This window comes from Syngnathus scovelli, chromosome 4 (genome assembly GCF_024217435.2).
Source record: "Syngnathus scovelli strain Florida chromosome 4, RoL_Ssco_1.2, whole genome shotgun sequence".
NCBI lineage: Eukaryota > Metazoa > Chordata > Actinopteri > Syngnathiformes > Syngnathidae > Syngnathus > Syngnathus scovelli.
In genome coordinates this window covers 1,502,295-1,527,976 of record NC_090850.1, presented here as the reverse complement: position 1 = coordinate 1,527,976, position 25,682 = coordinate 1,502,295, and the positions used below count along the sequence as shown (strand labels likewise).

Sequence of the window (25,682 nt, the reverse complement as noted above, 5' to 3'; positions counted from 1 at the left end):
CACTGGGGAGCATGTCCGCCTCACAAATAGGAGGGTGTGGGTTTGATTCCACCTCCAGCCCTCCCAGTGTGGAGTTTGCATGTTCTCCCCGTGTCAGCGTGGGTTTTCTCCGGGCACTCCAGTTTCCTCCCACATCCCAAAAACATGCTTGACAGGCCGATTGAGCACTCCAAATTGTCCCTAGGTGTGAGTGCGGATGGTTGTTTGTCTCTGTTTGCCCTCCGATTGGCTGGCAACCGGTTTAGGGTGTCCCTCGCCTACTGCCCGATGACCGCTGGGATAGGCTCCAGCACGCCCGCGACCCCCGTGGGGACAAAGCGGTACAGAAAATGGATGGATGGATGGATTTAAAAACATTGCACATTTATATTTGTGAACGTTGAATAATGCTTGAAAAAATGTTTTTATTTAGGTTCAATTATCGTTTGGTTAATTTTAACATCAAAAGGTGTATTTATATCGGCAGGTAACATAAGTATGACTGAAACCTATTTCTGTATTAAAAAATGTCAACTTTCACACCCTGGACCATCACGAATCAAATGCATTTTCACAGCATCCTGGAACTACACAAAGGTAAGATTCACAGGTTAAATGTACTGAAGAGAACCTCAATGTTGAATAGATGTCTAAATGTTCAAATGATCACTAGCTGTTAGCGGTAATCGTGCTAATAGCTATTAGCCATCATTCGAACGTCTACTCAAACGTCTAAAAAAACGTTCACATTTAGACGTTTCATCGACGTCTGTCCCGTAGACGTCTAAAAGACGTCTAATAGACGTCTATGCCATAGACGTCTATAGCTAGACGTCTAATAGACGTCTGTGCTATAGACGTCTATAGCATAGACGTATATTTGTTACACTTTTAAACCATTTTTAGATGTGTTTTAGCCGAGACGTCTGGTTAGCATATAGACGTCTAATAGACGTCTATTAGACGTCAAAATGCTCGCAGGGATACTTTAAACATTTAACACCTTGTGTTCCCCAAGAATAACACAAAACCTTCGAAGCCATTCATCTGATACAACTATTCAAAACACACCCACAAGAAGTCAAAACAGAGCGCACAGCTCGAAAATCAGCAGAAAGACTGACGCTAATGCTATGAAAATGAGGGCCTCATAGACACGCAATGATATGAAAGTGAAATACAGTATTATTTTGTGTCATCTCAAGTTTATCACTTTACTGTGTCTTTCCATAGATTGAAGGAACTGAACTATAAACGTAACTTAAGTGTTTTGGCGAATCCCTTTCTATATTGACAAAAGATTTCTGAAACACTTGTCTTTGAACAAGCAGGACTTTGCCCTCAGATGTGGGAACACTGCTTGAAAAATGAAATTTAACCAGGCAGTTCTTTGAGGTTCTAATGCTTGGGTTAGCGCGATGAGTTGTGTGACTTGATGCATACAACAACGGAACATTTTGATCGCTCCACTTTGGTATCCTTGAGTTGTTTGGACTACAAAAGTCCCAGAGTAATAAAGTTGGTGTATTTGCGAAACCGTTTGTCCAAACCCATTACCTTGTTTGGTGATCCCGCCTCAAAGGATGTAACGCAATAGATAAAAATACGTAATAGAAAATGGAGTAAAAAAAATACCCCCCTCACAGTTCATAAAATAATCTCTGCAACACCTCGAGCCACCTTTACACTTTTCTACAATCTTGGGGACTCCAAGTGCACAATAAAATGAATATAAAAGCAAAAAATTTGGATTTTCCGTGATAAGTCTCAAAAAAAGAAGAGAGACATTTACAGCAGAAATGGTTGGCAGGTGGGTGGAGGGAAGGATAGATAAATGGGCGAGTGAATGGATGGATGGATGGATGGATGGGAGGATGGATTGATTAGACGGATGGACAGACTAGAGCAGGGTTCTCACTCATGTCTGGCCTGCATTAAGTATCAACGAACAGGCTCAAGTATTTAAAAATGAATACTTTTTCACAATCACTTTTCCAGTTAACACAATCTTATTTAAAGTTAAGTTATTCTTTTATTTGTCCCACATGAGAAAATACCAGTATACAGCAGCTATAATTTAAGAAAATGAAAAAGAACAAACAGTTCAGAACAATAACAGTTCTTCAGAAGGTGGGGTGACCCACACCTCTCTCATCCATTTTGCATACTCTACAGCAGGGGTGTCAAACTCATTTTTGTTGCGCGCCGCATCGTCGTCAGTTGCCTTCGGAGGGCCATTATGACTGTCAACCCAAATAAATGTATGAACGCCTCATATTATATACGGTATGAACGACACAACAAATCGATGAATAACTCATTTTCAAATCTGAAACAAGTAAAACATATTCTAATATTTTGAAAAGATAAATGGTTAAAAATGCTAGCAATATCTATTTTTCAAAAGTGAAGACAATTTGCAATTTTAAGCACTGACATGAATTTGATATGTCTTCGTGGGCCACATAAAAGGATGTGGCGGGCCATATCTGGACCCCGGGCCTTGAGTTTGACACCTAGGCTCTACAGCACGTCTAGTTGAGTAATAACATCTGATTTCTTGACCAACACAAGAAATCTAGTCATTCAAGACATGTTGGTATCAAGCTATTTCTAATGAGTGCTGGTCCAGCTTGATGGACAGGAACGGTTCAGGACACGAGGCCAACTCAGATTTTCCAAGTTTTATTCAAATTTCAATTTCAGCTACAGCAGAGCAGCCTTTAGCCTCTTTTCGTGTTATCATGTAGTACACCCTATCACTGTGGACTGCCGGTATTATTTTTGAAGATAGTCGATTAATGTTTCTGCTTTGAGGTTGAAAACCTTAAAAAAAATTAAGGGAAAAAAAATGGGAATTTTTCAACTAACTTGTTAAATAAGGATGGGTTTAACCCAAGATGCTCCATCTGAAGTAGAAATTGCCATATCACGAATAACAAATTTTCTTTACTTTTACTTTTTAACTTAAATGTAGAAATGTTTTGAAATAACCTTGGCATTTCTAAACACTTATTTAAATGTATTGAAAATCAAACATAACTCACCAACATCCCTGCACTTCTCTCGCTGCACTGAATGAATGTGCACACACCTGTTTTTATCTTGCCTGCCACCACACCTGTTCCAATTAGGCCAATTTGGGCAATTTCATGGGAGTATTGTGAACCAACTCTTATGTTGGAGCTTCATCTTATGCCAAATAAACATAAGAAGGGAAATGACTAAAGTGAAAGAGGTGATGAAAAGATATTTTTTAGCTTTTCCGCCTTTGGCAACACAGTTAGGGTGCCCCTATGCTCAACACCAACCAAAAAGCATTTTCACCTCTGTTTTTCTGGAAATTGGCCGTTCTTATCACCAAGCTTCGACTCCACCGCAAAAGACATGACTGGGACTAGGTGATAGGATATCTTTTCCTTCTGCTTGGTCTCACTTCAACTACATTTCGCTGTAAAAAGTCAGAAGCCAGCGCTATGGTAGACCATTAATGATTGAAACAATGACAGAAATGACAGCAAAAAACATGTGGGCCTCATATTGAACTTTGATGTCAACTAGGAGGCTGCAAAATATCACCCTGCATATGGCCTCCAGGCTGCAAGTTGGGGACTACTCCTCTGGAGCAAATACAATATTAAAGTGCCGATTGAGGTGTCTTAATGAAATTTACTTGTTTTAACGAAAACACAAATCCAGTGAATGTTTATTTATCTTTAAGGGAAATGGTGGAGAAAAGAAACAAGTGAGTCACATTTAATATTAACAAAGAAAAATATAGAAAAACTGACTTCATTTTGCATATGAAAAGCCATTAAAATGCTGAGTCAGTGTCTAGCATACCTATGATAGTTAAAACCGTCCAATCTGTAAAAATGAGCAATTACAAATGACATATTGGTAACCAAAAAACAAGACCCACTGAAACATTTGCAACACACTTGTGACATATTCAGCAGTCATTAGATTCGTAATCTGTTGAAACCCATTATTGCCATCTGGTTGAAGAATTGCAGCAGCTAATAGTAACTCCAGACAATCAAGCAGTTAGTGATGGCTGTGAGGACAAAATGATCATAGGACAGTCTACATCCTTTTCTATTGAGGATAACCTGAGAGAGACATCTTCAGTAGTTTTAGTCATTGGCCTAACCCAGTGCTTCCCAAATAGTGGGGCGGAACGGCGGAGAGAGACGGACATAAGAGAATTGAGTTACACGAAAGCTAAGACAAGGAAATATGACGAAGCGTATGTAGCGCTCGGCTTCAGTGTGACTATGATGGGAGACGAGGAAAGACCGTTGTGTTTACTGTGCCTTACAATGTTGGCAGCGGACAGTATGAAGCCAAATAAATTAAGACGGCAATTATAAAGTCATTGCACCCCAATCACGCTGATAAGATGCCAAAGGGTTTTCAGTGAAAACGGGCAGAATATTGCGAACAATCATCCCACTTTGTGAATGCTACTTCAGTCAATCAGCAAGCACTGTAAGCATCATATAAAGCAGCGTACCAAATTGCTCAGTGCAAAACAAAACACCATTGCAGAAGAGCTGATACTACCTCCAGCCGTGGATATGGTCTCCGTCATGTTGCCTCATTTTGATTAAAAAAACTGCACAAATGGTTTCATTAATTTTTTGTTTTGTAGGTTAAAATATTTTATGTATTGTGCTCCTGAATTAATATTGCTGATTACTTTGAATTTAATATTATTTATTGCTGTTATTTAATTTAATATTATGTATGTTATTATTTATTTTTTTTCAGCATAAAATGGCAGTTGGTCAAGAATGTTTATAGTTTAAATAATTATAATTTATTTTTTAATTTCAGGCAAAGTGATGCACTTTGAATCTGTTCTGTTAGACCAGTAGTTCTTAACCGGGGGTGCTCACACCCCCTAGGGGTGCGAGAATGCTTCCTAAGGGGTGCGAGGATACCCTGGGGGAAATTTACAATTTTTCAGGGATAATGGTCGGGTAACTGCAAAAAGTGAAAAATTCTGGAAATCAAGAAGTCATTGTGTTAATTGGCATTAGGGATAATGCTAATTAAGCCTTATAGCTGTAAAGTAAACCAATTATTATTATAATAATTATTCAGGGTTAGGGTTAGGGGTGCGAGAACTGGTTGGTGAATTGAATGGGGTGCGAACAAGGAAGAAGGTTAAGAACCACTGTGTTAGACTAAAAAACAATGGTAATTATAAAGGTGTTCTTCATTGTAAGTTGATCTTTATTTTTTATTTTTTATTTGTTTTTCTTTAATGTTAATAACATGGGGTGGGGGTGCGAAATGTTTTCTTCTCCCTAGGGGGGGGGGCATCACAGAAAACAAATGAGAAGCACTGCCTAACCCTTTCTTTGGTTCATCAATGACAGTAATTAATGGCCTAAAAAACATTTCTGATAAACAAATGAAAATGTTGGTTGCAATTAGTGCCTAACTGACGCATTGAAGATTGTCAGCTGTTTGTCAGCGTGTCCGTTTATAATAAACAATGGTTGCCACTAAAATTACTGATGCCACTAAGGTAACTGTCCTCCAGTGAGACCATCCACGGATTACACCTTCCTAAAATAAAAGACAGAAAAAAAGATTAATATCTAAATCAGTGCAGCAACATATTCATGATTACTACAGGTGTTAATGTAAGTATACTCACCCAGCCTCCCTGCTGAACAAGCCAAGAGTAGAGTTTCTCTCTGATAACCTGGAGTACCCAGCTGATTATAAGTCTGATGTTTTCAAGATGATTTGTGGTCAGTGCCTTTGAAATGAAACACATTTAAACATAATATACAATAAATAATTAATGGAATTAATAGAAACACATACATAGGGCAGCTCAGTGGACTAGTGGTAGAGCAGGTATGGGCAAACTACGGCCCGCGGGCCACATCCGGCCCGCGGGACCGTTTAATCCGGCCCACCAACCCTAAATAAATTGTATTATTAAACTTTTTTTTCCCCTCCGTGAGTCGTCACCTTATCGTGGTGGAGGGGTTTGCGTGATCCTAGGAGCCATGTTGTCGGGGGCTTCATGGTAGGGTCACCCATGGCAAACGGGGTCCTAGGTGAGGGGCCAGACAAAGCACGGCTCACAGAAGCCCCTTATGACGATTGAAATAAATGGACTTCGTTTTCCCTCGCCCGGACGTGGGTCACCGGGGCCTCCCTCTGGAGCCAGGCCTGGAGGCGGGGCTCGATGTCACCTCTCTGGCTGGAAAGGAGCCCGAGCTGGTGTGCGAGGCAGAAAAATTCCGACTAGATATAGTCGGACTAGCCTCCACGCACAGTTTGGGTTCCGGTACGAGCCCTCTCGAGAGGGGCTGGACTCTCTTCCACTCTGGAGTTGCCCACGGTGAGAGGCGTCGAGCAGGTGTGGGTATACTTATTGCCCCCCGGCTGGGCGCCTGCACATTGGGGTTCACCCCGGTGAACGAGAGGGTAGCCTCCCTCCGCCTTCGGGTGGGGGGACGGGTCCTGACTGTTGTTTGTGTCTATGCACCAAACAGCAGCTCAGAGTACCCACCCTTCTTGGGGTCCCTGGAGGAAGTGCTGGAGAGCGCTCCTTCTGGGGACTCCATCGTTCTACTGGGTGACTTCAATGCTCACGTGGGCAATGACAGTGAGACCTGGAAGGGCGTGATTGGGAGGAACGGCCCCCCCGATCTGAACCCGAGCGGTGTTCTATTGTTGGACTTCTGTGCTCGACATGGATTTTCAATAATGAACACCATGTTCAAGCATAAGGGTGTCCATGTGTGCACTTGGCACCAGGACACCCTAGGCCGCAGTTCGATGATCGACTTTGTAGTCGTGTCATCGGATTTGCGGCCGCATGTTTTGGGTGAAGAGAGGGGCGGAGCTGTCAACTGATCACCACCTGGTGGTGGGTTGGCTCCGATGGTGGGGGAAGATGCCGGTCCGACCTGGCAGACCCAAACGCTCTGTGAGGGTCTGCTGGGAACGTCTGGCAGAATCTCCTGTCAGGAAGAGCTTCAACTCCCACCTCCGGCAGAGCTTTTCCCACGTCCCGGGGGAGGCGGGGGACATTGAGTCTGAGTGGACCATGTTCCGCGCCTCCATTGTTGAGGCGGCCGACCGGAGCTGTGGCCGTAAGGTCGTTGGTGCCTGTCGTGGCGGCAATCCCCGAACCCGCTGGTGGACACCGGCGGTAAGGGATGCCGTCAAGCTGAAGAAGGAGTCCTATCGGGCCGTTTTGGCCTGCGGTACTCCGGAGGCAGCTGACAGGTACCGGATGGCCAAGCGGAACGCGGCTTCGGCGGTTGCTGAGGCAAAAACCCGGGCGTGGGAGGAGTTCGGTGAGGCCATGGAGAATGACTTTCGGACGGCTTCGAGGAAATTCTGGTCCACCATCCGGCGTCTCAGGAGGGGGAAGCAGTGCAACGTCAACACTGTTTACAGTGGGGATGGCGTGCTGCTGACCTCGACTCGGGACGTCGTGAGTCGGTGGGGAGAATACTTCGAAGACCTCCTCAATTCCACCTACACGCCTTCCATTGAGGAAGCAGGGCCTGGAGACTCTGAGGCGGATTCTCCAATCTCTGGGGTCGAAGTCACTGAGGTAGTTAAAAAACTCCTCGGTGGCAAGGCCCCGGGGATGGATGAGATCCGCCCAGAGTTCCTAAAGGCTCTGGATGTTGTGGGGCTGTCATGGCTGACACGCCTCTACAACGTTGCGTGGACATCGGGGACAGTGCCTCTGGATTGGCAGACTGGGGTGGTGGTTCCCCTCTTTAAGAAGGGGGACCGGAGGGCGTGTTCTAATTACAGGGGAATCACACTCCTCAGCCTCCCTGGTAAGGTCTATTCAGGGGTGCTGGAGAGGAGGGTCCGTCGGGAGGTCGAACCTCGGATTCAGGAGGAGCAGTGTGGCTTTCGTCCTGGCCGTGGAACAGTGGACCAGCTCTACACCCTCGGCAGGATCCTCGAGGGTGCATGGGAGTTCGCCCAACCAGTCCACATGTGTTTTGTGGACTTGGAGAAGGCGTTCGACCGTGTCCCTCGGGAGGTTCTGTGGAGGGTGCTTCGGGAGTACGGGGTGCCGAGCCAACTGATAAGGGCGGTTCGGTCCCTGTATCACCGATGCCAGAGTCTGGTCCGCATTTCCGGCAGTAAGTCGGATTCGTTCCCAGTGAGGGTTGGACTCCGCCAAGGCTGCCCTTTGTCACCGATTCTGTTCATAATTTTTATGGACAGAATTTCTAGGCGCAGCCGAGGCGTTGAGGGGGTCCGGTTTGGGGACCTCAGCATCGCGTCTCTGCTTTTTGCAGATGACGTGGTGCTGTTGGCTTCTTCAGGCCGTGATCTCCAGCTCTCGCTGGAACGGTTCGCAGCCGAGTGTGAAGCGGTCGGGATGAGGGTCAGCACCTCCAAATCCGAGTCCATGGTCCTCGATCGGAAAAGGGTGGAATGCCCTCTCCGGATCGGGGATGAGATCCTGCCCCAAGTGGAGGAGTTCAAGTATCTTGGAGTCTTGTTCACGAGTGAGGGGAGGATGGAGCGTGAGATCGACAGGCGGATCGGTGCAGCGTCGGCAGTAATGCGGACCCTGTACCGGTCCGTTGTGGTGAAGAGAGAGCTAAGCCAAAAGGCAAAGCTCTCAATTTACCGGTCGATTTACGCTCCTACCCTCACCTATGGTCACGAGCTATGGGTTGTGACCGAAAGAACGAGATCTCGGATACAAGCGGCCGAAATGAGTTTTCTCCGCAGGATGTCCGGGCTCTCCCTTAGAGATAGGGTGAGAAGCTCGGTCATCCGGGAGAGACTCGGAGTAGAGTCGCTACTCCTCCACGTTGAGAGGAGCCAGATGAGGTGGCTCGGGCATCTTATCAGGATGCCTCCTGGACGCCTCCCTGGGGAGGTGTTCCGGGCATGTCCCACCGGTAGGAGACCCCGGGGACGACCCAGGACGCGCTGGAGAGACTATGTCTCTCAGCTGGCCTGGGAACGCCTTGGGATCCCCCGGGATGAGCTGGATGAAGTGGCTGGGGAGAGGGAAGTCTGGGAGTCCCTCCTAAAGCTGCTGCCCCCGCGACCCGACCCCGGATAAGCGGAAGAAGATGGATGGATGGATGGATGGATGGAAAATAAAGCCTAATATGAACTTTCCAGTTTTCAAAATGTTTTCTTTTTATTGAGCAAACCGCAAGAAAATGAATAATCTAGCTCTAAAAATGCAATTGTGAACATAAACAGTAGCAATGTGCATCACTGAGGACAAGCGCAGAAGGCACGCGAGGCTGGCAGCGAGGGAATAGCACCAACCGATGCAGGTGTTGAAACGTGACAATATTACGTGCCTGTTCTTTTATTTACTGTAAAGGTACAATACATGCATTGAACTGTGTGGGAATGGTTAATAAGGGAATGGAAAATATTTATGTGGTGTAAAGGTATTGGGGAGGGTTTTGCAAAGCCTTAATATTGTGTAATCGACCACAAAGCAACAGGAGATTCATGCGCAACCGTGCCTCACTTTGGTTTGTCCCCCGGGTTAGTGAAGTGTTAATCCTGAAGGTGGACACTTTGCATTGCTTGACAAGGTAAACCACATGTACCCTCTAGCGGCTTTCATGAAACACTACATGAATTTCAATACGATGGTGTTGAAATTAATAAATAACAATACAGTAATCCCTCGCTACATCGTGGTTCGATTATCGCGGGTTCACTACATCGCGGCTTCCCCCCCCATATAAAAAATCACAATTTTAAAATAAACCTTCTAAATTGAGGAATTATGGCACGAAAGTTGCCCACACGCCGGCAGAAGGTAGGGAGTGTCCACACAATTGCAGTATGTACAATTGTACCTTTTTATAAAAAAAGTTATAAAAGTTATAATAATAAGAGTTCTACAAACATATTTACAGTATTGTACCTTGTTATAAAAATATATATAATAATAAAAGAGTTCAAAAACATATTTACAGTATCTACACTTGTACCTTGTTATAAAAAAGTTGTTATAATAATAAGAGTTCTAAAAACATATTTACAGTATGTATACTTTAGCTACATATAGTACGTATGTCTCACGCACACGCGCGCACGCACGCGGACACACACACACACACACACACACACACACACACACACACACACACACACACACGTATCATGTTTATATTTATATTATTTATACGTTATTTTCTGTATGTCATTTATACTACGTATTAATATAGTATTTACATACAAACTATTATTTAATGTTCTAATGACTTATATGGTTTAATATATACTTATTGATACACAAGCCGTGTGTATGTTAAAAAAAAAGGGTGACACTACTTCGTGGATTTTCACATATCGCGGGTGGTCTTGGAACCAATTATCCGCAATAAATGAGGGATTACTGTATATACCGTTTCTACTTCACGGATCTTTGTTTGTTGCGGGTGGTTCTGGAACACATCTCTCACAATTAAGAATCGGTGTACTTCAAATATGACGACCGAAACAAATTTAAGATTACAAAAAGTAAACCCTATAATACAGAGTACAAATACAACTTAAATATGATGAAAATACATAGATTTGGCTTTCACTTTTGACACCCACTGTGTGACAAGGAGATATTTCATGCATCACTGGCTTGTTACCTTGTAAATGAGTCTGTATGCTAGATGGAAGAGAGCCACAACACGACCCCAGTTGATGCCATCAGCAAAGATGTTCCTAGCCACTTTCATGAAAATATCCCGAGCACAGTTTCCTTGAACTTGGTTGATTAGTCTGAAAATGAGACAGATAAAAAGTAAAGACTTGCAATAAAATGAACGGTCAACAATTTTGAATATCTTTTATTTCACTTCCAACATCATACTCAAGAGGTCCAGGTCCACAAGTAAGTTTAAATAAAACCCCACTTCTTGCATTGTTCTTTTATTAATACCGTAAAGTGATTCCCATAATATGAGTACTACTCGTGGTAATTAAGTAAAGTACATTAAGTAAAGTATATTTGTATTTAGTATTTTCATTTCTGTTTAGTTTTACAAATATGAATTTATTAAATTCATACATTTAACTTTTGTGCAATGCAGTTTTAATTTAATCACTATTTAAGTACTATATTTAAACACCAGGTATTGTATGTTGAACTTCATAATGTTGCATTAGCTTACAATTATATCAAATACATTACATAATAATACATACATTAAAAATGTTTTTCTTGTACTCGAAGTTATTTAGGTACTATTTTCAGAAGGCTATCCTTTATTTTTGTTCTTTGTTTTAAATGTCTTTACTTCTTTTATTTTTAAATGCTTTTAAATGTTGTACAATGGAGCCTCGGTTTTCGAACGTCCCGGTTCTTGAACACGTCGGTATTCGAACCAAAAATTCGAGATGCTTCGGCTGTCGGACGAAATTCCGTTGGCGAGCCTCGCGAGAAGAGCCGAGAGGACCCGCATGTCAACTGACTCCGTTTGTTATTACAATCTCGTTACTCTGAGGATTGCATCAACTCTAATTATGCCTCTAAAGAAGCAAGTGGGAGCAGTAAAGCCATCCTAAAACACAAAGACGCTCTTAAAACAATGAGACAGTGAGCGCCCAGCGCGCTGCAGTTGCGCGATCGGACAAAATTAAGCTCCCTGCGCACTGAGGTACACTTAAATTTAGGAAAGTACATCTGGACTTTAAAAATATTTTCTAAATTTCAGCGACGGCTCTGTCACAATAATGCGACCATCGGTGCAATTGCGCGGTCGGCGACGCGCTACGGTTGCGCGTTCAGCGGTGCGCTGCAGTTGCGCAATTGGACAAAAATCCGTAAATGAAAAACTGCTTAAAAAAGGCTTTTTTTTTGGGCTTGGAACAGATTAAATTGTTTTCCATTATTTATAATGGGAAAACATTATTCGGAATTCGAACGATTCACTTCTCGAACAGCCTTCTGGAACAGATTGTGGTCGAAAACCGAGGCTCCACTGTACTTGAAATGATGCACTGTATAAATAAAGTTGCCTTGCCTATAATTCCAAACGTATTTAAAAAAAAAAAAAAATCAGTAAAATAACAATTTTGAATTTTCAAAACCAATAAAATATTAAACTTAAATTGTTTTAACGTACAAATATGGTTGACATAAAGCTAGTTATGGGAAAATGAAGCTTCAAATTTGATTCATGGACCTATTTTTTTCACTCCTCGAGATGCCACTCTATTCAACTGTGGGCTGAGTTGCGATTTCTTAAACCACTTTATTAAACAATCAGTTCTATCTAGAGGTGTCAGAAATACATCAACTGGTTCTTGAAGAAAATTTGAGCTTTCATTTTCCCTTCACTACACAGGGCTGGGAAGGAGCTAGTGGTGGGGTTGGATGAACATGAAGTGGTAGAAGGCAGGACAGGATTAACACCGCGGCTAGTAGAGATGAAAGAAATGGACAGCTTGTTAGTTGAAGGAACTAGCTTGCTTTATATGATTTGCATTTAAGAGACAGAATCAATTACAACTGCGTCTTAACAGAAAATTAAATAAAACCTTTGAGAAACATTGGACATGTGACCACATTAAATAAAGCAGGAACCAGTTAATCTGTTTAAAGCATACCGTTGGAGCTCTGCATTTCGGTTCAATTCATCAGCAATCTTAAGTAGTTGTTCCACAACTTCTTTGATTTGTGGATCCTGTTGTTCATTTGAACGTCCACCCAAATCCTCAGAAGTAACTTGTCGACAGGGGTCTTCTGTATTTATTCTCTCAATCACATACCTGTTATTAACAAAATATGTATAGTAAAAAGGTTAATCAATTGAATAGACAAATACTTGAGCAATAGAACTATTTCAAACAGTTACAAAAAACCCAGACTTGCATGGGTCTGCTAAAAATCTCCTTTACAAATTCCCCCAAAAACTGTCACACAAGAGACGTTACATTTTTTATTGTGTGAAGGCGATGGCCTTCACACATATGTTATTCTACTCCATTCACTTTATTATTATTATTGTGTGAAGGCCTTCACACATATGTTATTCTACACCATTCTCTATTATTGTGTGAAGGCGATGGCCTTCACACATATGTTATTCTACACCATTCTCTATTATTGTGTGAAGGCGATGGCCTTTACACATATGTTATTCTACACCATTCTCTATTATTATTAGTGTGAAGGTAAAGACCTTCACACTATTGTTATTGCTGTCCTTTATTATTATTATTATTAGTGTGAAGGTGAAGACCTTCACACTATTGTTATTGCTGTCCTTTATTATTATTATGGTGTGAAGGCGAAGCCTTCACACATTGTTATTCTTCTTTATTATTATTATTGTGTGAAGGCGAAGCCTTCACACATTGTTATTCTACTTTATTATTGTGTGAAGGCGAAGCCTTCACACATTGTTATTCTACTTTATTATTATTATTGTGTGAAGGCGAAGCCTTCGCACATTGTTATTCTACTTTATTATTATTATTATTGTGTGAAGGCGAAGCCTTCACACATTGTTATTCTACTTTATTATTATTATTATTGTGTGAAGGCGAAGGCCTTCACACATTGTTATTCTACTTTATTATTATTGTGTGAAGGCGAAGGCCTTCACACATTGTTATTCTACTTTATTATTATTATTATTATTGTGTGAAGGCGAAGGCCTTCACACATTGTTATTCTACTTTATTATTATTATTGTGTGAAGGCGAAGGCCTTCACACATTGTTATTCTACTTTATTGTGTGAAGGCGAAGCCTTCACACATTGTTATTCTACTTTATTATTAGTGTGAAGGTGAAGACCTTCACACTATTGTTATTGCTGTCCTTTATTAGCGTGAAGGTGAAGACCTTCACACTATTATTGCTGTCCTTTATTAGTGTGAAGGTGAAGACCTTCACACTATTGTTATTGCTGTCCTTTATTATTATTATTATTATTATTAGTGTGAAGGTGAAGACCTTCACACTATTGTTATTGCTGTCCTTTATTATTATTGTGTGAAGGCCTTGACACATTGTTATTCTACTTTATTATTATTGTGTGAAGGCGAAGCCTTCACACATTGTTATTCTACTTTATTATTGTGTGAAGGCGAAGGCCTTCACACATTGTTATTCTACTTTATTGTGTGAAGGCGATGGCCTTCACACATTTGTTATTCTACACCATTCTCTATTATTATTGTGTGAAGGCGATGGCCTTCACACATATGTTATTCTACACCATTCTCTATTATTGTGTGAAGGCGATGGCCTTCACACATATGTTATTCTACACCATTCTCTATTATTATTATTGTGTGAAGGCGATGGCCTTCACACATATGTTATTCTACACCGTTCTCTATTATTATTGTGTGAAGGCGATGGCCTTCACACATATGTTATTCTACACCATTCTCTATTATTGTGTGAAGGCGATGGCCTTCACACATATGTTATTCTACACCATTCTCTATTATTGTGTGAAGGCGATGGCCTTCACACATATGTTATTCTACACCATTCTCTATTATTATTATTATTATTATTATTGTGTGAAGGCGATGGCCTTCACACATATGTTATTCTACACCATTCTCTATTATTATTGTGTGAAGGCGATGGCCTTCACACATATGTTATTCTACACCATTCTCTATTATTATTATTGTGTGAAGGCGATGGCCTTCACACATATGTTATTCTACACCATTCTCTATTATTATTATTATTATTATTATTGTGTGAAGGCGATGGCCTTCACACATATGTTATTCTACACCATTCTCTATTATTATTATTATTATTGTGTGAAGGCGATGGCCTTCACACATATGTTATTCTACACCATTCTCTATTATTATTATTATTAGTGTGAAGGTGAAGACCTTCACACTATTGTTATTGCTGTCCTTTATTATTATTATTATTATTAGTGTGAAGGTGAAGACCTTCACACTATTGTTATTGCTGTCCTTTATTAGTGTGAAGGTGAAGACCTTCACACTATTGTTATTGCTGTCCTTTATTATTATTATTATTATTATTAGTGTGAAGGTGAAGACCTTCACACTATTGTTATTGCTGTCCTTTATTATTATTATTATTATTAGTGTGAAGGTGAAGACCTTCACACTATTGTTATTGCTGTCCTTTATTATTATTATTATTAGTGTGAAGGTGAAGACCTTCACACTATTGTTATTGCTGTCCTTTATTATTATTAGTGTGAAGGTGAAGACCTTCACACTATTGTTATTGCTGTCCTTTATTATTATTATTATTCTACTTATTCCGCTCACTTTTTTGTCCGTTAACTACTTCCACATACTTCAACCGATTGACTCCGTTCCACTTTTCACTTATTCCAAATATTCATGACATAGGTGCTTACATTTTTTTTGTTCGAAAAATTTTCCGTTTTCACAAAATTCACGATTTTGTGGCATTTTTTTCCCCATTCATTCTTAATGGCAGATTCAACATTTCACATTTTTGTTGTTCCAGTTTGAAATTCACTTATTTCAACACATTCAAATCACATTGGGGACATTCCCAAACTTGCCAAATTCAAAAATTTCACGTTTTCACTTTTAAAATTTGCACAAAATTTTGCAAAATTTCACAAAATTTAGTTTTTCACTTCTAGTTTCTACATTTTTCCACCGATTCAACTCGTTCCAACTTTCAACTGTTCATCTTTTGCCTACCTATTCCACACCTTCCCACTTAGCAAAATTTCCAAATTTTCAATTTTGAAATTCACACCAAATTTTCCCAAAATTTAGTTTTTCCCTTCTAATTTCTACATTTTTCAACCGATTCAACCCATTCCAACTTTATTCACTTTGTTCACCTTATGCTTACCATATTCACCCCCTTCACCCCCACTTCCACAATTCAACCCTTGACCCCCACTTCCAGAGTGGCGGCCATCTTGGATTGACCCTGAAGTGCCCCAATGAACCCGGAATGAACTGGAAGTGCCCCAAATCAAACCGGAATTGACCCCAAATGAACCGGAAGTGACCTCAGGTAAACCGGAAGTGACCCCAAATCAAACCGGAAGTGACCCCAAATCAAACCGGAAGTGACCTTTTTCAACCGGAAGTGACCCCAAATAAACCGGAAGTGACCTCAGCTAGACCGGAAGTGCCTCTAATCAAACCGGAAGTGACCCAAATAGACCGGAAGTGACCCAAATCAAACCGGAAGTGACCATATTTCAACATTAAGTGCCCTAAATACCTACATTTGCGCTAACTTTTGATAATTTTGCCCGATTAAACCCATTTCAACATTTTAACCCCAAAAGTGAACCTCCTAAAGCTGTTTTTTTTCCTTTTGTTCCAAATTTCAAAAAATTTTGGTGCAATTTTTTTTCTTTTAATTCCCATTCATTCTCTATTAGGATTCAAGATTTGCTCTAACTTCTACATTTTTTAACCGATTCAACTTGTTCCAACTTTGAACTGTTCTTCTTTTGCCTTCCTATTCCACAACTACCCACTTACCAAAAATTCTCTACAATTTTGTTTTTCTAATCTAATTTCTACATTTTTCAACTTATTCAACCCATTCGACCTTTCAACTGTTCATCATTTTCCTACCTATTCCACAACTTCCCACTTACCCAAAATTCCAAATTTTCAATTTTGTAACTCACACCCAATTTTCCCAAATTTCCTTTTTCCCTTGTAATTTCTACATTTTTCAACCGATTCAACTCTTTTCAACATCATTCTGCAACATTCCCCAAGTATTTATTCAACCTCTTCACCTTCACACGCAATTTCTTCAGGAATTGCAAATTCTAGTTAGTGTGAAGGTGAAGACCTTCACACTATTGTTATTGCTGTCCTTTATTATTATTATTATTATTATTATTATTATTATTCTACTTATTCCGCTCACTTTTTTGACGCTTAACTCCTTCCACATACTTCAACCGATTCACTCCGTTCCACTTTTCACTTATTCCAAATATTCATGACACGGCTGCTTACATTTTTTTTGTTCGAAAAATTTTCCGTTTTCACAAAATTCACGATTTTGTGGCATTTTTTTCCCCATTCATTCTTAATGGCAGATTCAACATTTCACATTTTTGTTGTTCCAGTTTGAAATTCACTTATTTCAACACATTCAAATCACATTGGGGACATTCCCAAACTTGCCAAATTCAAAAATTTCACGTTTTCACTTTTAAAATTTGCACAAAATTTTGCAAAATTTCACAAAATTTAGTTTTTCACTTCTAGTTTCTACATTTTTCCACCGATTCAACTCGTTCCAACTTTCAACTGTTCATCTTTTGCCTACCTATTCCACACCTTCCCACTTAGCAAAATTTCCAAATTTTCAATTTTGAAATTCACACCAAATTTTCCCAAAATTTAGTTTTTCCCTTCTAATTTCTACATTTTTCAACCGATTCAACCCATTCCAACTTTATTCACTTTGTTCACCTTATGCTTACCATATTCACCCCCTTCACCCCCACTTCCACAATTCAACCCTTGACCCCCACTTCCAGAGTGGCGGCCATCTTGGATTGACCCTGAAGTGCCCCAATGAACCCGGAATGTACTGGAAGTGCCCCAAATCAAACCGGAATTGACCCCAAATGAACCGGAAGTGACCTCAGGTAAACCGGAAGTGACCCCAAATCAAACCGGAAGTGACCCCAAATCAAACCGGAAGTGACCTTTTTAAACCGGAAGTGACCCCAAATAAACCGGAAGTGACCTCAGCTAGACCGGGAGTGCCTCCAATCAAACCGGAAGTGACCTAAATAGACCGGAAGTGCCTCTAATAAAACCGGAAGTGACCTAAATAGACCGGAAGTGACCCAAATCAAACCGGAAGTGACCCCAAATGAACCGGAAGTGACCTCAGGTAAACCGGAAGTGACCCCAAATCAAACCGGAAGTGACCTTTTTAAACCGGAAGTGACCTTTTTAAACCGGAAGTGACCACAAATAAACCGGAAGTGACCTCAGCTAGACCGGAAGTGCCTCTATTCAAACCGGAAGTGACTCAAATAGACCGGAAGTGACCCAAATCAAACCGGAAGTGACCATATTTCAACATTAAGTGCCCAAAATACCTACATTTGCGCTAACTTTTGCAAATTTTGACCGATTAAACCCGTTTCTACATTTTAACCCCAAAAGTGAACCTCCTGAAGCCGTATTTTTCCGTTTGTTCCAAATTTCAAAAGATTTTGGCGCAATTTTTTTTTCTTTTAATTCCCATTCATTCTCTATTAGGATTCAAGATTTGCTCTAACTTCTACATTTTTTAACCGATTCAACTCGTTCCAACTTTCAACTGTTCCTCTTTTGCCTTCCTATTCCACAACTTCCCACTTACCAAAAATTCTCTACAATTTTGTTTTTCTACTCTAATTTCTACATTTTCAACTTATTCAACCCATTCCACCTTTCAACTGTTCATCATTTTCCTACCTATTCCACAACTTCCCACTTACCCAAAATCCCAAATTTTCAATTTTGAAATTCACACCCAATTTTCCCAAATTTCCTTTTTCCCTTGTAATTTCTACATTTTTCAACCGATTCAACTCTTTTCAACATCATTCTGCAACATTCCCCAAGTATTTATTCAACCTCTTCACCTTCACACGCAATTTCTTCAGGAATTGCAAATTCTAGTTATTAGTGTGAAGGTGAAGACCTTCACACTATTGTTATTGCTGTCCTTTATTATTATTATTCTACTTATTCCGCTCACTTTTTTGACGCTTAACTCCTTCCACATACTTCAACCGATTCACTCCGTTCCACTTTTCACTTATTCCAAATATTCATGACACGGCTGCTTACATTTTTTTTGTTCGAAAAATTTTCCGTTTTCACACAATTCACGATTTTGTGGCATTTTTTTCCCCATTCATTCTTAATGGCAGATTCAACATTTCACATTTTTGTTGTTCCAGTTTGAAATTCACTTATTTCAACACATTCAAATCACATTGGGGACATTCCCAAACTTGCCAAATTCAAAAATTTCACGTTTTCACTTTTAAAATTTGCACAAAATTTTGCAAAATTTCACAAAATTTAGTTTTTCACTTCTAGTTTCTACATTTTTCCACCGATTCAACTCGTTCCAACTTTCAACTGTTCATCTTTTGCCTACCTATTCCACACCTTCCCACTTAGCAAAATTTCCAAATTTTCAATTTTGAAATTCACACCAAATTTTCCCAAAATTTAGTTTTTCCCTTCTAATTTCTACATTTTTCAACCGATTCAACCCATTCCAACTTTATTCACTTTGTTCACCTTATGCTTACCATATTCACCCCCTTCACCCCCACTTCCACAATTCAACCCTTGACCCCCACTTCCAGAGTGGCGGCCATCTTGGATTGACCCTGAAGTGCCCCAATGAACCCGGAATGAACTGGAAGTGCCCCAAATCAAACCGGAATTGACCCCAAATGAACCGGAAGTGACCTCAGGTAAACCGGAAGTGACCCCAAATCAAACCGGAAGTGACCCCAAATCAAACCGGAAGTGACCTTTTTAAACCGGAAGTGACCCCAAATAAACCGGAAGTGATCTCAGCTAGACCGGAAGTGCCTCTAATCAAACCGGAAGTAACCCAAATCAAACCGGAAATGACCATATTTCAACATTAAGTGCCCTAAATACCTACATTTGCGCTAACTTTTGCAAATTTTGCCCGATTAAACCCATTTCAACATTTTAACCCCAAAAGTGAACCTCCTGAAGCCGTTTCTTTCCTTTTGTTCCAAATTTCAGAAACTTTTGGTGCAATTTTTTTTTCTTTTAATTCCCATTCATTCTCTATTAGGATTCAAGATTTGCTCTAACTTCTACATTTTTTAACCGATTCAACTCGTTCCAACTTTCAACTGTTCCTCTTTTGCCTTCCTATTCCACAACTTCCCACTTACCAAAAATTCTCTACAATTTTGTTTTTCTACTCTAATTTCTACATTTTCAACTTATTCAACCGATTCCACCTTTCAACTGTTCATCATTTTCCTACCTATTCCACAACTTCCCACTTACCCAAAATTCCAAATTTTCAATTTTGAAATTCACACCCAATTTTCCCAAATTTCCTTTTTCCCTTGTAATTTCTACATTTTTCAACCGATTCAACTCTTTTCAACATCATTCTGCAACATTCCCCAAGTATTTATTCAACCTCTTCACCTTCACACGCAATTTCTTCAGGAATTGCAAATTCTAGTTATTATTATTCTACTTATTCCGCTCACTTTTTTGACGCTTAACTCCTTCCACATACTTCAACCGATTCACTCCGTTCCACTTTTCACTTATTCCAAATATTCATGACACGGCTGCTTACATTTTTTTTGTTCGAAAAATTTTCCGTTTTCACAAAATTCACGATTTTGTGGCATTTTTTCCCCATTCATTCTTAATGGCAGATTCAACATTTCACATTTTTGTTGTTCCAGTTTGAAATTCACTTATTTCAACACATTCAAATCACATTGGGGACATTCCCAAACTTGCCAAATTCAAAAATTTCACGTTTTCACTTTTAAAATTTGCACAAAATTTTGCAAAATTTCACAAAATTTAGTTTTTCACTTCTAGTTTCTACATTTTTCCACCGATTCAACTTGTTCCAACTTTCAACTGTTCATCTTTTGCCTACCTATTCCACACCTTCCCACTTAGCAAAATTTCCAAATTTTCAATTTTGAAATTCACACCAAATTTTCCCAAAATTTAGTTTTTCCCTTCTAATTTCTACATTTTTCAACCGATTCAACCCATTCCAACTTTATTCACTTTGTTCACCTTATGCTTACCATATTCACCCCCTTCACCCCCACTTCCACAATTCAACCCTTGACCCCCACTTTCAGTGTGGCGGCCATCTTGGATTGACCCTGAAGTGCTCCCAATGACCCTAGAATGAACCGGAAGTGCCCCAAATCGAACCGGAAGTGACCTTAGGTAAACAGGAAGTGACCTTAGGTAAACCGGAAGTGACCCCAAATCAAACCGGAAGTGACCTTTTTAAACCGGAAGTGACCTTTTTAAACCGGAAGTGACCCCAAATAAACCGGAAGTGACCTCAGCTAGACCGGAAGTGCCTCTAATCAAACCGGAAGTGACCCAAATAGACCGGAAGTGACCCAAATCAAACCGGAAGTGACCCCAAATGAACCGGAAGTGACCTCAAGTAAACCGGAAGTGACCCCAAATCAAACCGGAAGTGACCTTTTTAAACCGGAAGTGACCTTTTTAAACCGGAAGTGACCCCAAATAAACCGGAAGTGACCTCAGCTAGACCGGAAGTGCCTCTATTCAAACCGGAAGTGACTCAAATAGACCGGAAGTGACCCAAATCAAACCGGAAGTGACCCCAAATGAACCGGAAGTGACCCCAGGTAAACCGGAAGTGACCCCAAATCAAACCGGAAGTGACCTTTTTAAACCGGAAGTGACCTTTTTAAACCGGAAGTGACCCCAAATAAACCGGAAGTGACCTCAGCTAGACCGGAAGTGCCTCTATTCAAACCGGAAGTGACTCAAATAGACCAGAAGTGACCCAAATCAAACCGGAAGTGACCCCAAATGAACCGGAAGTGACCCCAGGTAAACCGGAAGTGACCCCAAATCAAACCAGAAGTGACCTTTTTAAACCGGAAGTGACCTTTTTAAACCGGAAGTGACCCCAAAAAAACCGGAAGTGACCTCAGCTAGACCGGAAGTGCCTCTAATCAAACCGGAAGTGACCCAAATAGACCGGAAGTGACCCAAATCAAACCGGAAGTGACCCCAAATGAACCGGAAGTGATCTCAGGTAAACCAGAAGTGACCCAGAATAAAACCGGAAGTGATCTTTTTAAACCGGAAGTGACCTTTTTTAACTGGAAATGACTCCAAATAAACCGGAAGTGACCTCAGCTAGACCGGAAGTGCCTCTATTCAAACCGGAAGTGACTCAAATAGACCAGAAGTGACCCAAATCAAACCGGAAGTGACCCCAAATGAACCGGAAGTAACCCCAGGTAAACCGGAAGTGACCCCAAATCAAACCGGAAGTGACCTTTTTAAACCGGAAGTGACCTTTTTAAACCGGAAGTGACCCCAAATAAACCGGAAGTGACCTCGGCTGGACCGGAAGTGCCTCTACTCAAACCGGAAGTGACCCAAATAGACCGGAAGTGACCCAAATCACCCCGGAAGTGAACTTATTTCAACATTAACTGCCCTAAATAGCTACATTAGTCGCTAACTTTTGCATTTTTTGTCCGATTGAACCCATTTCAACATTTTAACTCCAAAAGTGAACCTCCTGAAGCTATTTATTTTCGTTTTGTTCCAAATTTCAAAATATTTTGGCGCAATTGCTTTTTCTTTTAATTCCCATTCATTCTCTATGGAGATTCAACATTTGCTCTCACATCTACATTTTTTAACCGATTCAACCCGTTCCAACATTCAACTGTTCATCTTTTGCCTACCTATTCCACAACCTCCCACTTACCACAAATTCCAAACTTCAAATTTGAAATTCAACCAAATTCTCCAAAATTTAGTATTACACTTCTATTTTCCACATTTCTCAAGAAATTCAACTCATTTCAACATCATTCGCCATCATTCCCCAAGAAGTGATTCAAAGTCTTCGCCTTCACACGCAATTTCTCCAGAAATTGCATTTTCTAGTTATTATTAGTGTGAAGGTGAAGACCTTCACACTATTGTTATTGCTGTCCTTTATTATTATTAGTGTGAAGGTGAAGACCTTCACACTATTGTTATTGCTGTCCTTTATTATTATTATTATTATTATTATTATTATTATTCTACTTATTCCGCTCACTTTTTTGACGCTTAACTCCTTCCACATACTTCAACCGATTCACTCCGTTCCACTTTTCACTTATTCCAAATATTCATGACACGGCTGCTTACATTTTTTTTGTTCGAAAAATTTTCCGTTTTCACAAAATTCACGATTTTGTGGCATTTTTTTCCCCATTCATTCTTAATGGCAGATTCAACATTTCACATTTTTGTTGTTCCAGTTTGAAATTCACTTATTTCAACACATTCAAATCACATTGGGGACATTCCCAAACTTGCCAAATTCAAAAATTTCACGTTTTCACTTTTAAAATTTGCACAAAATTTTGCAAAATTTCACAAAATTTAGTTTTTCACTTCTAGTTTCTACATTTTTCCACCGATTCAACTCGTTCCAACTTTCAACTGTTCATCTTTTGCCTACCTATTCCACACCTTCCCACTTAGCAAAATTTCCAAATTTTCAATTTTGAAATTCACACCAAATTTTCCCAAAATTTAGTTTTTCCCTTCTAATTTCTACATTTTTCAACCGATTCAACCCATTCCAACTTTATTCACTTTGTTCACCTTATGCTTACCATATTCACCCCCTTCACCCCCACTTCCACAATTCAACCCTTGACCCCCACTTCCAGAGTGGCGGCCATCTTGGATTGACCCTGAAGTGCCCCAATGAACCCGGAATGAACTGGAAGTGCCCCAAATCAAACCGGAATTGACCCCAAATGAACCGGAAGTGACCTCAGGTAAACCGGAAGTGACCCCAAATCAAACCGGAAGTGACCCCAAATCAAACCGGAAGTGACCTTTTTAAACCGGAAGTGACCCAAAATAAACCGGAAGTGACCTTAGCTAGACCGGAAGTGCCTCTAATCAAACCGGAAGTGACCCAAATAGACCGGAAGTGACCCAAATCAAACCGGAAGTGACCTTTTTAAACCGGAAGTGACCCCAAATCAAACCGGAAGTGACCTTTTTAAACCGGAAGTGACCCCAAATAAACCGGAAGTGACCTCAGCTAGACCGGAAGTGCCTCTAATCAAACCGGAAGTGACCCAAATAGACCGGAAGTGACCCAAATCAAACCGGAAGTGACCCCAAATGAACCGGAAGTGACCTCAAGTAAACCGGAAGTGACCCCAAATCAAACCGGAAGTGACCTTTTTAAACCGGAAGTGACCTTTTTAAACCGGAAGTGACCCCAAATAAACCGGAGGTGACCTCGGCTAGACCGGAAGTGCCTCAAATCAGACCGGAAGTGACCCAAATCAAACCGGAAGTGATCTTATTTCAACATTAAGTGCCCTAAATAGCTACATTTTAGCTAACTTTTGCAATTTTTGTCCGATTAAACCCGTTTCGACATTTTAACCCCAAAAGGGAACCTCCTGACGCCGTTTTTTGTCCTTTTGTTCCAAATTTCAAAATATTTTGGCGCAATTGCTTTTTCTTTTAATTCCCAGTCATTCTCTATGGGGATTCAAGATTTGCTCTAACTTCTGCATTTTTTAACCGTTTCAACCCGTTCCAACTTTCAACTGTTCATCTTTTGCCTACCTATTCCACAACCTCCCACTTACCAAAAATTCCAAAATTCAAATTTGAAATTCAAACACATTCTCCAAAATTTAGTATTACACTTCTATTTTCCACATTTCTCAAGAAATTCAACTCATTTCAACATCATTCGGCATCATTCCCAAATAAGTGATTCAAAGTCTTCGCCTTCACACGCAATTTCTCCAGAAATTGCATTTTCTAGTTATTATTATTATTATTCTACTTATTCCGCTCACTTTTTTGACGCTTAACTCCTTCCACATACTTCAACCGATTCACTCCGTTCCACTTTTCACTTATTCCAAATATTCATGACACGGCTGCTTACATTTTTTTTGTTCGAAAAATTTTCCGTTTTCACAAAATTCACGATTTTGTGGCATTTTTTTCCCCATTCATTCTTAATGGCAGATTCAACATTTCACATTTTTGTTGTTCCAGTTTGAAATTCACTTATTTCAACACATTCAAATCACATTGGGGACATTCCCAAACTTGCCAAATTCAAAAATTTCACGTTTTCACTTTTAAAATTTGCACAAAATTTTGCAAAATTTCACAAAATTTAGTTTTTCACTTCTAGTTTCTACATTTTTCCACCGATTCAACTCGTTCCAACTTTCAACTGTTCATCTTTTGCCTACCTATTCCACACCTTCCCACTTAGCAAAATTTCCAAATTTTCAATTTTGAAATTCACACCAAATTTTCCCAAAATTTAGTTTTTCCCTTCTAATTTCTACATTTTTCAACCGATTCAACCCATTCCAACTTTATTCACTTTGTTCACCTTATGCTTACCATATTCACCCCCTTCACCCCCACTTCCACAATTCAACCCTTGACCCCCACTTCCAGAGTGGCGGCCATCTTGGATTGACCCTGAAGTGCCCCAATGAACCCGGAATGAACTGGAAGTGCCCCAAATCAAACCGGAATTGACCCCAAATGAACCGGAAGTGACCTCAGGTAAACCGGAAGTGACCCCAAATCAAACCGGAAGTGACCCCAAATCAAACCGGAAGTGACCTTTTTAAACCGGAAGTGACCCCAAATAAACCGGAAGTGACCTCAGCTAGACCGGAAGTGCCTCTAATCAAACCGGAAGTGACCTAAATAGACCGGAAGTGCCTCTAATCAAACCGGAAGTGACCCAAATCAAACCGGAAATGACCATATTTCAACATTAAGTGCCCCAAATACCTACATTTGCGCTAACTTTTGCAAATTTTGCCCGATTAAACCCATTTCAACATTTTAACCCCAAAAGTGAACCTCCTGAAGCCGTTTCTTTCCTTTTGTTCCAAA

At 40.4% G+C, this 25,682-nt stretch overlaps 1 protein-coding gene across 6 annotated transcripts in view; it reads right to left on the bottom strand.

Moving 5' to 3' along the window:
- Window positions 1–2,648: 2,648 nt before the first annotated feature.
- The window catches only part of zgc:153993 (uncharacterized protein LOC767645 homolog), a 57,436-nt gene continuing 34,402 nt past the window's right edge, over window positions 2,649–25,682 (bottom strand). For all 6 annotated transcript variants that reach the window (XM_049717536.2, XM_068650551.1, XM_068650552.1 and 3 more), the window contains 4 exons: window positions 12,583–12,744; window positions 10,620–10,752; window positions 5,651–5,755; window positions 2,649–5,559 (listed from right to left, as the gene is read on the bottom strand). In XM_049717536.2, the coding sequence (XP_049573493.2) occupies window positions 5,461–5,559; window positions 5,651–5,755; window positions 10,620–10,752; window positions 12,583–12,744 (499 nt within the window). In that variant the 3' untranslated portion in view covers window positions 2,649–5,460. The remainder of the gene's footprint in view (window positions 5,560–5,650; window positions 5,756–10,619; window positions 10,753–12,582; window positions 12,745–25,682) is intronic.